Source organism: Phoxinus phoxinus, assembly GCF_949152265.1.
Source record: "Phoxinus phoxinus genome assembly, chromosome: 6".
Lineage (NCBI taxonomy): Eukaryota > Metazoa > Chordata > Actinopteri > Cypriniformes > Leuciscidae > Phoxinus > Phoxinus phoxinus.
In genome coordinates, this window is record NC_136881.1 from 29,664,670 (window position 1) to 29,681,585 (window position 16,916).

Below are 16,916 nucleotides of genomic sequence, written 5' to 3' on the forward strand. Positions count from 1 at the left end.
GAAGAGTGGGAATGGGATCATGCAGTCCGGATTGCAACCTGCATTCCAGCTCTTCTATGGGTTATGAGCACTGTCCACTCGGTTATGGCTCTTAACAATGCATTTCCGTTTTATGATTCAGCTCTGTAGCTATATCCATTTCTGTCAACATTTCAAATCAGTTTTAATGGGAAAAAAAAATACATTTTCTACATTCAATGTTTTTTATTTCATGACATTTTCATAAATAACAACTCAATGACATTTATTAAAGCTGCGGTTCCCCAGAACTAATAACAGTAATCATAGTGATAAGTGCTTTGTTTTCAGAGAAAGAGGTTCCCTCTTAGAAAGAAACAAATCTTTACACAGTAACATGGACCTTTCAAATCCATCCATGCCCCATCCGCTATAACATCACTTCATCACTGACACAAAGAAGGCAAGTTCTGAATGTCTGTGCTGTATATATTACACACGATCAGTTCTCTTGCGTGCATGGAAAATTATAAATTAATCAGATATTTCATAATCAGCTTTCTGACTTTTACAGCCCAATACGTTACTTCACAGATTAGTATTAGAAAATGTACTTTTCAAGAATTTAAGTTAATTCATTTTAACATTTCACTCGCCAAACTATAAATATAACTTTCTGCTTAAAGCAAGAGCACTTATTGCATCCATATCTCATCTGAATTCAGATCCGAATAAGACAAAACGCATTGAGACAACTTCCCTTCTGATGCCAGTATGAAGGGAAGTTGCAATGCGCTAGACAGCTTTATGCCTATTGTCATGCATTAATATGTACAGATCACTGTTTTGTACAGTACTCAGCATGCAGATACTTCCTATGCTCATCTTATAACATAAGCAGATGTACGTTCACAAGCATGAGGAAATTCAGTGAACGTATTTTTGAGGTTTAATCTGCACTTCAGCATTACAGACCGTCTAAGATTCTGCATAAAGTAATGCAAAAAAACTTTGCAGACTGAATATGAAAGCAGATTTGTTGATCATATGTGTTGGGGGGTGTCATATAACTGTCATGAGTAAATGTCAGTGGCATCAGGAAACACTTTGTGCAAGATGCTATTTTACTTTTTTAAATACAATTCCATACCTTGAACATCACAAAAAAAAAACTGAACTAGATCAAACATGAAGGTAAATGTTCTCAAACATCACTCATGTAAGAGGAATCTGTTTTTTTTTTTTTTTTTTAAATAACAGCAGCAGTGATCTAACAAGAGTGTGTCCTCCTGACCACTAGGGGGAGATAAAAAAAGTTTCCTGCTATCCTCTACAGGCACTCCTACACATCTTCATTTGTGTAAAACTCAAAACATGGAAGTTTTCATTAAAAGAAAACCTATTAAACAGTACATTTTACAGAATTACTGATTTACTGCATACATTGCATCTAAACATACAGGTGTATCACAAATTTGTATCAACAAATGTCTGACATCAGTACTCAGTGTCACACACCCTAGTCCACTCTCACAGCAAAGTGAAGAGCACTCAGTCCTTCAGAGGAATGCTTATCTAATAAATAAATACATGAGATAATACACATAAAATGCTTGACATGCCACTATTTTCACATAGGTCACCCTTATAACAAACACTTTTTTTTAACAGTGGCTTTGAGTCAATCAAACATTTATGGAGCCAAAAAGAGCACACAATAAAAAGCAGACAGTATTGTAAAGTGATGATATTACGTTATTTTGAATTACAGTAAAAAAAAAAAAAATACCATGACAAAGAACTGGCACTATGGTACCAGCATGCCTTTCATTTCTCACTTTTAACTTGTGTGTATCTAATGCACACATTTGAAGGTATAGTTCACCCAAAAATTCTAGGACTGCACAAAATATTGCAATTTGAACATTTCTATATTTAAAGGGGGGGTACAATGGTGTTTCATGTATTCAGAGTTGTTTACAGTGTTAAAGAGATGGATTCTCATGCTAATAATGGCCAAAGTTTGAAAAGTTATTTTGAACGAATAACAGAGAATTTCTGTGCTGAAAATCATACTTCCGGATTGCAACACGTTTCGGCTGGTTTTTTTCTATCGTAGATCTAATGACGTAGACCAGAGTGGAACTCCTTATATGAGCATTGCTCTCGGAAAAGCGCGTTCACGCACACGTCGACCAGAGGAGAGAAAGACCGCGCTCATCGATGCATAGACATCATATATCTCTATATAATATCTATGCATCGACGCGCTACTACCGGAAATCATCATCAGCAGCGCTAAATAGGAATGGTTGATGTTAAGAATGTCTCCAAAAAAGTGTGTTTTGGGATGTGAGGGAAAGTTTACCTTGTTCAGCTTCCCAAAGAACCCAGTGTTACTGGAACAGTGGATGCAGTTTGTATTTCCGGGACAGCAAAGGAGTGTGGCAAGTGCGGTTTTGTGTTCTGGTCATTTCAGTGACGAATGTTTTATTAACAAGGCCGAGGTCGTCGCTGGATTTGCAAACCAAATACTATATATATATATAGTAATATGGCCTACCGCACCACGATCGATAATAAGCAAACCTTCCCGGGCGCTCCCGCTTGACTCTATAGCTCCGCCCACGCCCAGAATCAAGGACCTCGGCTTTTTCCGGTTAGAATCGGAAAGCTGTATTTTTATTTTATAAATATGATGAAACTAAAGACTTTTTGGAGATATGAAGGACGCACTATTACTCTATAGGTACTCAAGATTAACATGAGATTGACTGAAACTAAGTATTTTACCCCCCCTTTAAAATAATAATAATAATTTTAGAATGAAGGGTGATTTTGTATGGGAGTACACCTGCATAGAAAATGTAAAATAATTATTTAAAAAGATGAACTTTTTTGAGTGTGAACCATTCTTTTAAGGGCTGAACAATTTGGGAAAACTTGTGGGATCAATGTGGGTGTTTTAATAACTTACTCAAACCTATATCAGACAGTAACTATAAAGTTAACTTATCTCTTTCCACTTAAGTTTGCGTTGGCCACGTTTTTGTGGTTTTGTTTATTGTGATTATTATTAAATAATATATGGTAATAATACTATTGTACTGTAAAACAAAAAGTATTTAATAAAAAAATATTTTATTTTATTGTAAAACCATCAAATTATTATACTAATATTTGCATCTTGGTTACTTTATTTCCAAAGTTAAACCATCAAGCTTTTATTTTGGCAAGTTGCCAGAAAATAACTATATGCACTGCCTGTTTTCAGAGTAAAGCATGGCACTGTATTCATTTAAATGCAATCCGCTGAAACTGGTAGTGCATATATATTTTTTAAATAAATTGCAGCCTGCACAATTTGACAATCAAACTAAGCCATATCGCAAAATTGAATTTATTTTGATATACTGTGTAGCCCTAGAAAATGATTTACTCACCCACATGTCAAAAGACTTTCTTTATTCTGTAAAACTGTATTTTGAAGAACGTTTCAATTGTTTTGACCAAACGATTAAATATCATTGGACCTGATTGACTTTCACAGTCTGAACATCATCTTTAGTGTTCCACAGAATAAAGAAAGTCGTACAGGTAAATAATGACAGTTTTCATTTTTGGGTGAACTATACCTCTATTTCAATGTTTCATCCCACACTGCATCCAGTAAGATAACCATACTGACATCAGGGCCTGGCTGTGTTGTGTTGTAAATATTGAGCTGTTTCTGAGATGTTGCAGTGGTCATCTTTAGGTCTGGGCCTCTGGCAGAGGTAACCCTGGCTCACAGGTTGCAGTGGATATAGCCAGACCCGTTGCTCCCCGACAGAGCAGTCCCTTTGCTGTGGCTGCAGACGCTTCCCCTCTGTTGAAGTTCCTGTAAGGTCTTCGTGGAGGTCCACGGTGCGAGGGAGGTGGTCCACGCAGGCACAAGGAAGGGAAGCTGAACCCAGCCAGACAACAGGCCGGACATGACATGACATCGTCTTGTTCATTAGTGGGCTGTAAAGGCTCCGGGGCGGGGCCTCGGTATCCTTTGAGTCTAGCCCATGCAAACGGCCGCACAGGCCTCAGCAGTCCATTGTTGTTGTCCAAACGGGGAAGGGGAGGTAATAACGTTGGTCCGTTTGAGATGGGCGTAGCCCAACCGTTGGATTTTAAGGACGGGGAATAAGTAGAACCGCTAATAAGCCGCTTTCCTGACACGTTTCCTTCTGCTGTGTCAGGCGAACTACTACAGTCCATGGGCTCTGTGAGGTTCAGGCCCTCCTTCTCCACCTCTTCCTCCTCCTCTTCTACCCGTTCTAAAGACACCATATCTAAGTCCAGAACCAGGCCTGAGTCCTCCACCACATCTTGCCGTCCTTCCGCCTCTTTCTCTTTCATTCCATCTCCCAGTTCTTCATTTCTCTCATCCTCTTCCTCTTTCCGGTCCTCTTGGTCCCGGAAGGGTAGCTGTCGACCCAGATCAGGGGTGCACGGCAGGGACCGACACCTTCGAGGGGGTCCTCGGAGCCCCGGGCTCCCGTTTAGTGGTGGGGAGGCACAAGGGTCTGGAGGTGGTGGAAGGGTAAAGGTAAGAGAGATGACAGATTTGCTAGGGGTGTCGAACAGCTTGATGCGACCGCCGTTGAGGTCTTGGCGAAGAGAGAACGGGTTGACCCGAGCAGGAGTGCCTAAACATGGTGATGTGGCAGGGGGCAATACGTCTGACTGACTACGGGACAGGCGCTGGTCACCAGGATAGCATGGCGAGCTTCTTCTCCTATACGGGCTGACATCAATGGCAATGGGTTCTGAGAAAACCACAACAATGACATTATTTCTTTAAGAGTGGTAAAGAAAGTGTTGTAAAAAAAGTTCAAGTTTAAACCAGTAAATTTACTATATATATATATTTAAAATTTGCATATAATATACACAGTCTTTCAAAAGTCTGGGGTTGGCAAGAGTTTTTTTTTTTTTTTTTTAGCTTTATTTGTTCAAAAATACAGTAAACACAGTTTCTCATTTCTTATTTTGAATGTTAAAACAGTACAACTTAATATTTTTGATTTATATATATTTTTTCAAAACTGCATTTATTTGAAACAGAAATCTTTTGTAACATTATAAATGCCTTTACCATCACAATTTAATGCATCCTTGATTAATAAAAGTATTAAATTCTTTAATTTAAAAATAAATAAACTGACCCCACACACAACATATATGCACGTGGCCTTAAAAGCAATTATTTATTTATTTAAATAATGATTATAAATAATCATTCATTACACTGATTTAGCGCACTGATCTCCTGGCCATGTTATTTGTAACACACTTACCTAGGATGACTGGAACTTCACTCTTCACTCTTTCTCTCTCGTTTCTCTCAAGTGTCACTACTATTTCAGAAAAGGCAGGGCGACTGTCTGCACTCATCTACCATAGACATAAAATAACACGTAAAAAACATAAAATAACACATAAAAAACAATCTCAGTGAATAACATGAACAGTTTAATAAAGATCTACAGTCCTACAGTATGTGTTTTTGAATTTACAGTTTTATTTTATGTTTGGGTACGTAGCTTACATTGCAGCAATTGACAGCCATGCGAAGAAATGGAGGTGGACAGTCTCCCACCATATGTCCAAAGGCTTCCACATCCAGTCCAAAATCCTACAGTCAAACAGAACATTTTATTTCATATGTATCACAGTGATCAGGCATCTTCAAACAGAATACCAATACACACTTGTGTTATTTTATTCAACTTCAAGTATGAACAACGTGTTGCTTTCTAAAATGAAATGAACTATGAAAAATCTATTTTGTAGAAATATGCTTGACCAGCAGAGGGAGCAGCACTCTAGTAGTCATGCCCAATTTAACGTCAGATTTAGATTAGATGTTGATTCATTATAGTTATTCATATGCACATGCATCATGTTTATAAAAAAAAGTACCGGTAAGTGACATAAGGCCAAAATAAATCTAATTATTTCTGCATTAAGTTCGTTTTGTTTACAGATACAGAATCAATACAATTCAATAAAAAAAATTTGAATATCAATATTTCTGTTATCATACCCTAAACAATAGACTTTCTAATAGACTAGAAATAGACTTTCAGACAAGATTTAAGATTTTGTCTTGAACAAAAATGTTCGTCTTTCCCCCCCCCCAACTTTAAACTTAAATTTAGCAAAAGTGTTAAGTGATTTTTCACACAATCTCTAGGCTTGATCTATATCTGATAAACCAGCTTCATGATTCTATGATTGACTGTGTTTCATGTGGTGTTGTACAGCTGTATGATGTACCTCTGTCCGTGGGAGAATATCTGGGTCAGCCTCAATTCGAGCAATAATCTCACAAAGGATTATTCCATATGAAAAGACATCCGCCTATGGTATGAACATGACATAAATAAAGTTACACAAGCACATGAGCAGAGTTGGACATTGATTTGTTAGTTTTCAAAGACAGGATACCTTCTCATTGTACAGCTCTCCTCTTAACATTTCTGGAGCCATCCAGTAGGGGGAGCCCACAACTGCCAAAGGCTGCTTTTCAACACCATCACTGTAGACAAGCAAAACAAACATTTCATGCATGTCTTCAATCAGTATTTTGAGTTATATTTGGAATAACAATCTGAATATAGTCTTCCCATATAAGTGTACCGGTAATACTTTTGCTTGTGTTTCTGGGTTAAATGTGTGTCATAAATCTGTATTATTTCTGTTATATGTAAGATAAGGTATGCACTGACCTATAATCAGGGATTTTCTCTGCCAGCCCAAAGTCCCCCACCACAGCTGTAAAAGCACCATTGTCACAACGCACCAGACAATTCTGTAAAAGAATGTTGTGTCAGAGTGTATATCTTAATATTCTGTACAGTCTTAACCTTTTTTTTGTCCAATAACAGCAAAGCACAGTGAGTAGACATAGGTGCTGGTTAGAGTTGCCAACTGTTCCGTATTAATACGGTATCATCCCTTATTTAAGACATCAAAGTAGCAGTAGTGTAGTCTAGGCACATAGACATATGCTATTTGACCACCAAGTTTTAAAGGGATTTTGCGGATACTACCTGAATATGATACGCACTTTATTGCGTGTAATGCCACACCACTAATCCTACCCAAGGGGTTTACAATGCGTATCATGCACGTAAAAACTAATTTTTGCATATAAATTGCACGATAAACAATGCGTGCTATAGATAGATACGCATTTCATGAGATCGGGTTGTACACAGTAGTGGCCAAAAGTGATGTTCGGCATAGAAAAATTCTTCACCCTTTATTCAAATTATTAAAAAGATTTAAAAATTAAAGATTTTGTAAGCATTTTGTGTAGTTGTGCTTGGAGCCAATTGTTTTATTTGTGATAACACAATAAAACATGCCAAATTGTGTGGACATCATTTTTGGCCAGGCTGTCATGCCTGTCATGCCATATGAAATATTAATAACTGATTATGCTGTAGTCAATGTATGCTTTTTTTGTGAGCTTTTTGTTTTCCAATGCATTTTTTTCTATAGTAAAATAAAACCTTTACCTGTAGTTTACCCCTTTTTTTATTTAATTAAATTGTACAAATAGGTTAAGCAAAACAAATCGGTTGCTGTCTGAGATTCATTTTAGCATTTAATTCAGGCAAAAAAAAATGACACACTTAACTGCAAACACTGAAATGGCATACACTATACGTACAATACAACATTTTTGAATGTCCTTTATACGGTTAATTCTTTTCCCATAAAGAACCAAGATTGTCCCTTATTTTCCTTTGCTGAAGTTGGCAACCGTAGTGTTAAAAGAATAAATCAGTGCATTGTAATTGTGTCAGTACCTTAGATGTAAGATCTCGGTGGAAAATGCCCTTGCTGTGTAGATATTGCAGCCCTCTTGCAATGTCCAGAGACAGACCTATCCTCACAGTCCATGACAGATATATGTCGCTGTCCAGCAGCTGCTCCAAGTTGCCCCCATTTATGTACTGTAAATGTAGTCACACTACAGTTATCATCACACCAACCAGACAGTGCATTAACTCCTGTAGTCTGGATTTCTGTGCAGTGTCTTACCTCTGTTAGAGCATGAAGCTGTCCTTCGTGAACACATACACCCAAAAACCTAAGAAAGATCTCAAGGTGAGTATTGGATTTTAATTTTTTTTTTTGCATTCCTTTTGTAAATATGCATTTTTTAACCTCGGATAATTCCCCCATGTGATACATAAAACTAACAAACACACAAAATATACCACCACAATCTCATTCTCATCAGACTTTACAACCACACACAACTCAAGTAAATACCAAAATATAAAAACTGGTGTAGTGCTGCCATTGAACAGTAAACAATTCATTGTAGTGTGGGGAAGCATTTCATGTTAGGCTGGGCGATATACATTTTTATTTTTTTATCGATAATTGCCTTAAAAAATATTGCGATATCCGATTACATCTTCTACCCAAGCCTTGCCGGAGACAACACAGCTGATATACACTGGAACACACCCCATTATGAGTTTGACTGCACTAATTGATAGCCTGTGATTCAGTTAGTTTAATGTAATTATTGAAACGTTAAAGGTTTGCTGTTACTGTATGTAAGTGTTGCAAATAAGTTGAAAACTATTCTTATCGAATTTGTTTAAAATTAATTTTGTTTCATGAGAAGATCTGTTTAATACAATTTAACAGAACCCAGTTTTGAGTTCATGGTGAAGGTGGACATTCTGGTGGTTATTGTTAGAATGATAAATGCTTGTTGATGTCACATAGCAATGCCTATTTTACCATAAAATTATTTGTTTCTTTCTTTTTGGCATTATCGCCACATTTCATGATCATTAGTTTAATTTTCCTTAATTATAACTTGTATAGCGCTGTTTTTAAACTTGTAATAAAGCTACAATGTACATATATAAATCAGGGATTAAAAACAAATTGGTTCTGCATGAGAAAAACGGTAAGGTTATTTTTTTCTTTAAGTTCCAAAAGTCTCTTTAGGTCACTTATAACAAAATAAAAATTACTTCTTTATTTATTTAGAAACAGAAGTAAATAAAAAATCATTTTTGAAGTATAACACTCCTAATAAGCTAAAACGGAGCTGCCAACATCGGAAACTTCAAACCTAAAGAAAGAAAGACCTCAAGGTGAGTATTGGATTTAACTCCAATTTTGGATTTTACTGAATATTGGAGTATTGGTATGAGATATTCAAAGCACCGCAATTTCTTAATCTTTTTGCATAAAAAAATAATTGAAAATGAATAGCAATGTTAACTTAGGAATCGTTCTGTCATGATTATGTTCAGTTAGTTTCACTTTCAAAGACTTATAGTTTGTTTATCATCCGTTTCCTGTTTCCTTTGTCCTAGTTTTCCTGCCAGGCATCTGTTACCATGGATATTCATTTAATTATCAAAGCTGATCATTATTGAGTTTGTTATCATTGAGTTTTTAAGTTCCTCATTCCTTGCTGTGTTAGTCTAGAATTGTTGGTGTTTGCTATGCACTCTGTCTCAAATTCTTTGCTTCAGTAAATAAACCTTGTTACTTTTCGACAACCCTCTTAACCTTCCATCATCATCCTCTTAGGAATCTAAACATGACAGAATACCAGACCAAATAGGGACATTGCAGCTGTAACCGTTGCGCCTAGAAGCTATCCAGAACTTAGAGGAGGAATTGTTTTTATTTTACAGGGTGGCAGTAGTTTGGAGGACTATGTGGAGGAGTTTATCAACATCAGCCACTGTGCGACGTGTGATGACCTCTCCTTAATGAACGGTTTCTGGTGTGGGCTGGACAAGGACGTCAATTTCGCTCTATGGGTGGATGGATCCTCCTTTGTCACTGGCAAAGTAGTGGATAAGAACATTGCGATCCAGCCCCACCCAACATCCATAGACATGTCGCCGAGCACAGAGCCCAGCCAGCCTTCATCTTGCAAGACGGATACAACGCCAGAGCCCCCACAGTGAGTCTGACCAGGTGTGTGAGCTGGTAACATCTGTACCAGAGGGAGTATTGGTGGAGCTGGACACAGAAGCATGGCTGATCGATTGGGAAACAGAGATAATGCTCCCAACCCAGCCCTGCCCTGTATCTACTGTGTTGACACCATCACTGCGGGTGTCTCCAGCCCTGAATCTTCTTTTCCATAACTGCTAATCCCACCCAGCCTCGCTCTCTTGCCTCCTCATCCAGATTCAGCTAACCCTTCAGCCCCACCTCAGTTGGTTCTATTAAGCCCCTCATCTTTCCCCTGACGCATTGCAGTGTGGATGACCCTCGAGTCTTACGGTTGCTAGCTTGACCTAAGTAAGTGGTTCCCCTCGCCTCCGACATCTGTGCCCATCACTCCACCTCGGCTCCCTCATTCCACCAGCTCCACCTGGGTCAGACGTCACCCCTCCTATGTCACGGACTTACATTTGCTGCTCTCCGTCTCTCCACCCCTACGACTCTGTCTGGCTCTGCCCTCCCTTTGGGGCCACCTCGGCCCTCATTTGCTCCGCCTCAGTCCACTGGCATCCTGGTTCCACCTCGTGGGGTCAGTGCTGTGGCTCCGCCTTGGTCTCCTGAACTATCGGTGTCACTTGGATCCATCAGCTCTCCATCTGCATCTAGGGCTCCGCTGTCAATGGCTTCTCCGTCCGTCGTCCCCTGAATGTTGTCTGTTGAGACTCCATCATGCCCCCTCCCTCCGTCGACTCCGCCATGGGCCTTCATCCTGACTGTGCTCTGGATCTTTGCCTCCTTGATTCCTACCACCATCATTGTCACCATCGTTCCTTCCACCGGGGCTTCCTCCTTCACCAGTCCCTCGTCCACCTCCGAAACCACCTCCTCTTTTTTTTACGGTGCGAGGCCATGCCTTCCTGGAGGGGGCGTTCTGTTACGATTATGTTCAGTTAGTTTCACTTTCATGGACTTGTTTTCTTTGTTCTAGTTTTCCCTGTAAGTTGTTTTTCCTGTAAACCTACTGTTAACGGGGATATTTTAACAAAAGCGACTGTTTACGGTTATATTTTGACAAAACTGACTGTTTTTCGGGGATATTTTGACATAATTTTGTGTGTATTTTGTGTGTAGTAATGTGTGCAATTATTATCAATTTCTGACCTTACATAATTGGAATTGATTTTCTATTCCTAACACTACTAACTACTAGCCTAGCCTGTAGAAGATATTTAATCCATGCTATTGCATGTGAATAAATATGTATATGGTAACTATGGGAGAATGTGAAATATATTTGTCATTTTTTCCAGATATTGTCGATGATCATCCGATAACTGACAATTATAATGGACATCATGATACTCGACATTGTCGATATACGATAATTTTTTCATAACACCCAGCCTTAATTCCATGCATCCAGAGAGAAGTTTTTCGTATTTTGGATAACAAAACATTTTTTTAAAAGGGAAAAAAGGTGAGTGCCACACCTGAGGATGTTGGGGTGGCAAAGGCGGTTCATGAGTTGCACCTCTCTCAGCATGTTGGCTTTGTTACTGGCCATTGTGTTCATCTTCAGAGCCATCACCTGCCCTGTGATCCTGTGCTGAACCTGCAGAACACACAGACATAATGATTGTATATTCTATCCCCTAACCTTAAACCTACCCATCACAGAAAACTTTCTGCATTTTTTCTTTTTCAAAAAATATAATTTTGAATGATTTGTAAGTAGTTTTTTTTCTCATGGGGGACCAAAAAATGTCCCCACAAGATAAAAACAATTCTGGTATCACTATCCACTATGGAATACCTGATCCACTGATTCAGTGACACTTATACAATTTAATATTTTGTATGATACACATAGTAGACCAGAAATTCCCAAACCATGGTCCATGATCTTTGATTTGTCCCACCATGCCATTTCAAATGAGGGTGGGGAAAAAAAACATGCCAATGAAGCATAACTTTCTTTTAGATTTAATTAATATTTTTGTGTTAACATTTTTGTAAAAAATGTCAATATTATTATAATATAGTTGGATATAATGCAAAATATACTTTCAGGCCATGGTGCTTACACAAGTTTGATTTTTGTCCCTTTGTAGTAAACGGTTTGGGCTCCTCTGCAGGTGACAACATTTAGTTTTCTTTGGTCAAACTAAGGTAAGGTAGTATATATTAATAATGTATTTTTTCCAAAGAAGATCATTTTTGTCAATGATTTGATTTATATTATTGCAATATACTGAACACAGCTTATATATACTCTCCAATACAGGAGTTAAATCTATAAATTGATTTCCTGACTCAAAATCCCATACCACATCTTTTTCAGTGAAAATAACAACTAATAATTTTGTTAATCAATATCAACAAGCATCTCTATCTTTGCTTATATCTCATTCTTTACATATTCTCATGAAAATCATGGATACATAGCAAACATAGACATAAAAATATTCTATTATAATATAATTATTATATTATAATGTAAAAACTTCCACAGCGGGTCTTCACAACAGCATAAGTGCTTGATGGATCATGCCATTTAGTCAAGCTCTAATTGAGGATGCAGTCTATACACATTTGTGCTAGAGTATCTAAAGCTTTTTCTGGGCCTAAAAAAAAACGGAATTACTCTGAAGCATGTCAATTAAAATGAGGAAAATATAGGAGTTGAGGATAGAGAATCTATGACAATGATGTTGAATGAATGACTGGGGAAGCTGGGATTTGTATGCACAATAATACAATAGTTGTCTTTAAAGGTGCATAGCGCAATATTCTGAGTTTTTGCAGAACTATGCCACCTCTGGCGGCAAGCGAAACTGCAGCCAGAGATGTGCACGCACTAGACAAAAGTTTTCTTTTTTTTATCTTACGTGGAGTTTGTGTTGGTGTTTGAAATGAACTACAAGCAGGTCTCTTACAAGCCATCTTCTACGGAGAATGCCGGCGAATACACAAACCTGCCAGACATAGCTATGTGAGCGCGCCGTGAACGCGCATGACGTCACGCCCAGTCTAAAATTCCGGCCCGAATCCCTCTTATTTATTTTACTTTACAGGATTATAGAGACAATCTCAGTGATCAGAGAAGGGCTCATTCAGCCCACCAGGCAATTGTTTAAGCATGTATGGGTTAGAAAACGGGTATTTTTAACATGAAAAGTTGCTTAATGCACCTTTAAGTAAATATGGCTTTTTGGTTTGTCTTCTTGTGAGAGAGTAAGGCAGAGATCCAGGGCAGTATGCTGAGTATTAATAGTCATTAGGCACTAATAGGCTTTCTGGATTTCCCGTCATCCCAACGAACCAGCTGGAATCCCGGATATCATGACAATGACGTCACATGCAAAACTTAACATGGGCTTCACCCACTCCCACACATGATCCATCACCAAACACCACAGCATACATCATCCCACGTTTAGAAATCAGATATCGAACTGATTTATAACAAGTTGTGAACCGTATGCCAACAAACAGTACATTCATATTTCATACTTAACAAAGAGTCATTTGTCAGTCAGACAAAGTTCTTCTATGACACCATTTTGTTCCAAATAAATTTAAATTAATGGTGACATCGTAAAAGGAAAAAAGACACATGGCAGTTTCCTTAAGATGGCACAAACCACTTTCATGAAACATTACATGTATTAAAAGTTAAATGCTCAGCTTTCTGCAAAGTTTTAGTTGTCTACTGTAAGACAACATATTAAAAAATGTGTGCCAAAAAAATCTGTTTTTCTTTATTTATAGAGATCAAAAAAATTGGTAATATTTTCAGATCTCAGAAGTTATTAGTTATGCCCACATATCTGCGGTACTGCAAAAAAGCTGTAATACTGATGTAACTAACCACTAATTAAGAATAAACAACAAGTATTATATAGATGTAATATTATGTAATACTGTAAGTTATTATGTATTAATATTATTTATTTATGTATTACTACTATTTTTTTAAATTATTAAATTTGGGATAGTTTGACTTTGAACTTCATGACAGTCAGTTTTGGTCTTGGTTTCACTTACACTGTAAAAAATGTGGCTGCGATTAGTTATAACAACTTACAATTTGTTGAGATAACTTAAATATCCAACTTAACTAAACTTAATATTTTAACACATGCTTTTTAAAGTTGAAAACAATGTTGGATTTTAAGTTGTGATAAATAATCGCAGCAAAACAAAATTATTTTCAACAAATAACCCACAATATTTTTCATCATTCACTATCAAGAAGAAAATCAGAGCCACCAACTGTTGATAGAAGCAAAAGACATGGGCCAATAAACACACATACCCCTCTGTGATGAGGCAGACAGATTAGGGCAGGTTGATAATCTGATTATGCTGTCGAGTGGAACCGTCCTGTCTTATCATTAATCACAGAAACCGTTGCTCTTAACATGGACACGTTTGACACTGTTCTATATACAACACATGATTATCGAGAAGCAGTGATAACTGATGCTATTATACATTGTAGTTCATGAGACTTTAGGACCTATATATTTGTTTAAACGCACAGACATTTTTTTGGCATAATATTTAAATGATCATAAAACTAAAACATAAAAACTTAATATTAATTATGAATTATTATTCATATTATAGTTGCTGTTACTAATAACAATAATAATAATAATACAAATTACTAATTAATATTTCTCACAATATAATAAAAAATATTTTTTAAATAAAAATATTTTTCTTTATAAAAGTTACTAGTGAATACCACTCTTGGGTGCTAGAGACACACCAAATAGTGCCATTTATTGGTAGACACAAAATAATAATAATTATAATGATCATAAACATTAAAAATTTTAAGTTGATAAGTGTGAATATCCGTTAAAAACTATACAATCAATGCTATTTTTAATTTATTTCGCTAGAACTTTGAACTTTGTTAATGATCATAATTATGCATGGTATCCATCCATGGACTGTTCAAATCATGCAAACTCCCCTGCTTTTATCCCAAACTTAAAGTCATCAAAAGGTGCAACCAATCTATCAGGCATGACCACTGCAGTATGACAGTGGATAAACGTTTGTGGATAAAAAGAGGAAAGGTTACCTTAAAGACTTCTGAGAAGAACCCAGAACCGATTTTTTCACAGAAAAAATCGTCGATTCGTGCAAGGCTGGACACCGCACTTCGCAGTGCCCGGTACGATGACGGCCGCATCCGGTTGGGCCCGTAAAGGGCATGAAAAGGTTCTTGGTTTTCATCTTGATCCATTATGATGGACAGGGAGGCAGCGGGTCCCTTCAACGCAGCCAAATATCCAAAGTCCAAATATCCATATCCCGAGTGAGATGGACTACAAATAATCACTTAAAAAAGCAGCTCAATGATTAATAAAAGGACGTGAAATACCGAGTAGCCTACCACATAGAACTACTCGATTAAATATTCTCCAAAAAGGGCAAATAATTGCACGTGATGAGAGTGCGCTCGGGCTGTTTCGCGATTGATGCGGTTGCCATGTTTCATATTCCTATATTCCGGTCGTTAAATCAGTCTTTACTCCAAAGAGGTTGTGCGTTATCGCTCGCAGTTCCAGATATAGCCTCCCCAATATCTGTAGTTTCACTCCGAACAGCTTTTACAAATAAATCCTGCAAAAAAAAAAAGGTTTTAAAATGAGTAATGTATCATTGCTCCTTTAAAAATAAATAAAAAATAGGCAATGTGCTGATTGGCGACAGAACGAGTAAAATGATGGAGAGAGGCAGCACGAGCAGTAGGCTATAGAAAAATCTGATTGCAAGCAAAATAAGAATACAGCAAAACAATTCCAATAGCAGTAAATGCGGTGTGTCCGCACCATCTGTCAAGCCTGGCTACAGAGAATCCATTGCGGATTGTTTCTGACCGCTATGCCAGGGCTTGCTCTGAATGCAATTTATGTTTCGCCTTTATCGACTTTTAAAGCGACACCGTTTTACAGACTAAGCTGAATATTATTTTCTATAAGACATGCGAATTTATAATAAAAGCATCTTTAACTGTGCACATGCAACCAAGGATGGCATGCACGTAGCCGGGCCCATGCGGCTGCCACAGAATACGGTATGGCACTGTACCTGATTTCAGTAAGATCGAAGAAAAGACTTTCTCGTTTGGGGACCAACGTTGCATTTAGCAGATCTTCAATGTTTTGTCAACATCTCGTTCGCAAGCTGTCACTGTCCGTCTCGGCCATAGTGCTTATGCCGCTTGTAAATTTGCCCGTTCCGTTCATTGGTGAAGAATAGGGGCAGGTCTTGGCGAGGCTGGACATTGCGCGTCGAGCATGCGCACTTGCGCAGTAAATGCTCCAACGTAGGCCAGTGTGATTCTGCACTATTTAGGTAGGCTACTTTCAGGAGAATGACAGTACAACAATGGGACGTCACGGGCTGCAAGTCATGGACATCTTAGCTTAATCGAGTTCGAAAGCATTTTAAGCATTTTAGCCAATATTTACACAACAAGAATAAGTTTACATTTGCCTTTATTCTTGATATGAGCATTCGTATTTGGGCTTCTGATTGGCCGTATTATACGTCAATCAAGCATTAAAGCCAATGAGCGGCCAGTGCGCTGGCGTTGCTGAACAATGATGTCACTTTTACATTTCAATTCACAATGCAACGTTAATAACATGCAGACAGTGACCGTGGATGATATCATCGTCGTCGTGAGTCAGCACTGCAGTACTTAAAAAGGCCACTGACCCATTATTTTAAATGAAACTAAAGTATTATCAATTTGGCCACTGTTGTGCAATTCATGTGCTTCTGACATTCTGGTGAAATCCTCTCACCTGAAGACACTTTTAGCCTACCATTTAAGTTAAATCAGACTAAATGATTGTTCCAAAATAATTGACAAATTATTGCTTTGTCTTCAGTGTCATTATTCAAATGTTCAGACCAATACATTTGTCCATACGTTTAAACTGAAATAA

The 16,916-nt window shown here is 37.7% G+C and overlaps 1 protein-coding gene across 1 annotated transcript; it reads right to left on the reverse strand.

Moving 5' to 3' along the window:
- Positions 1 to 1,214: 1,214 nt before the first annotated feature.
- tesk1a (testis associated actin remodelling kinase 1a) lies at positions 1,215 to 16,206 on the reverse strand. The gene is made up of 11 exons (XM_079615636.1): positions 16,051 to 16,206; positions 15,038 to 15,582; positions 11,430 to 11,551; positions 8,047 to 8,095; positions 7,812 to 7,958; positions 6,723 to 6,805; positions 6,442 to 6,532; positions 6,271 to 6,354; positions 5,540 to 5,626; positions 5,289 to 5,385; positions 1,215 to 4,757 (listed from the first exon to the last, which is right to left on the reverse strand). Exons 2-11 carry the CDS (start codon positions 15,200 to 15,202, stop codon positions 3,712 to 3,714), a joined length of 1,971 nt encoding a protein of 656 aa, XP_079471762.1. The 5' UTR covers positions 15,203 to 15,582; positions 16,051 to 16,206; the 3' UTR covers positions 1,215 to 3,711.
- Between the last annotated feature and the right edge of the window lie 710 nt (positions 16,207 to 16,916).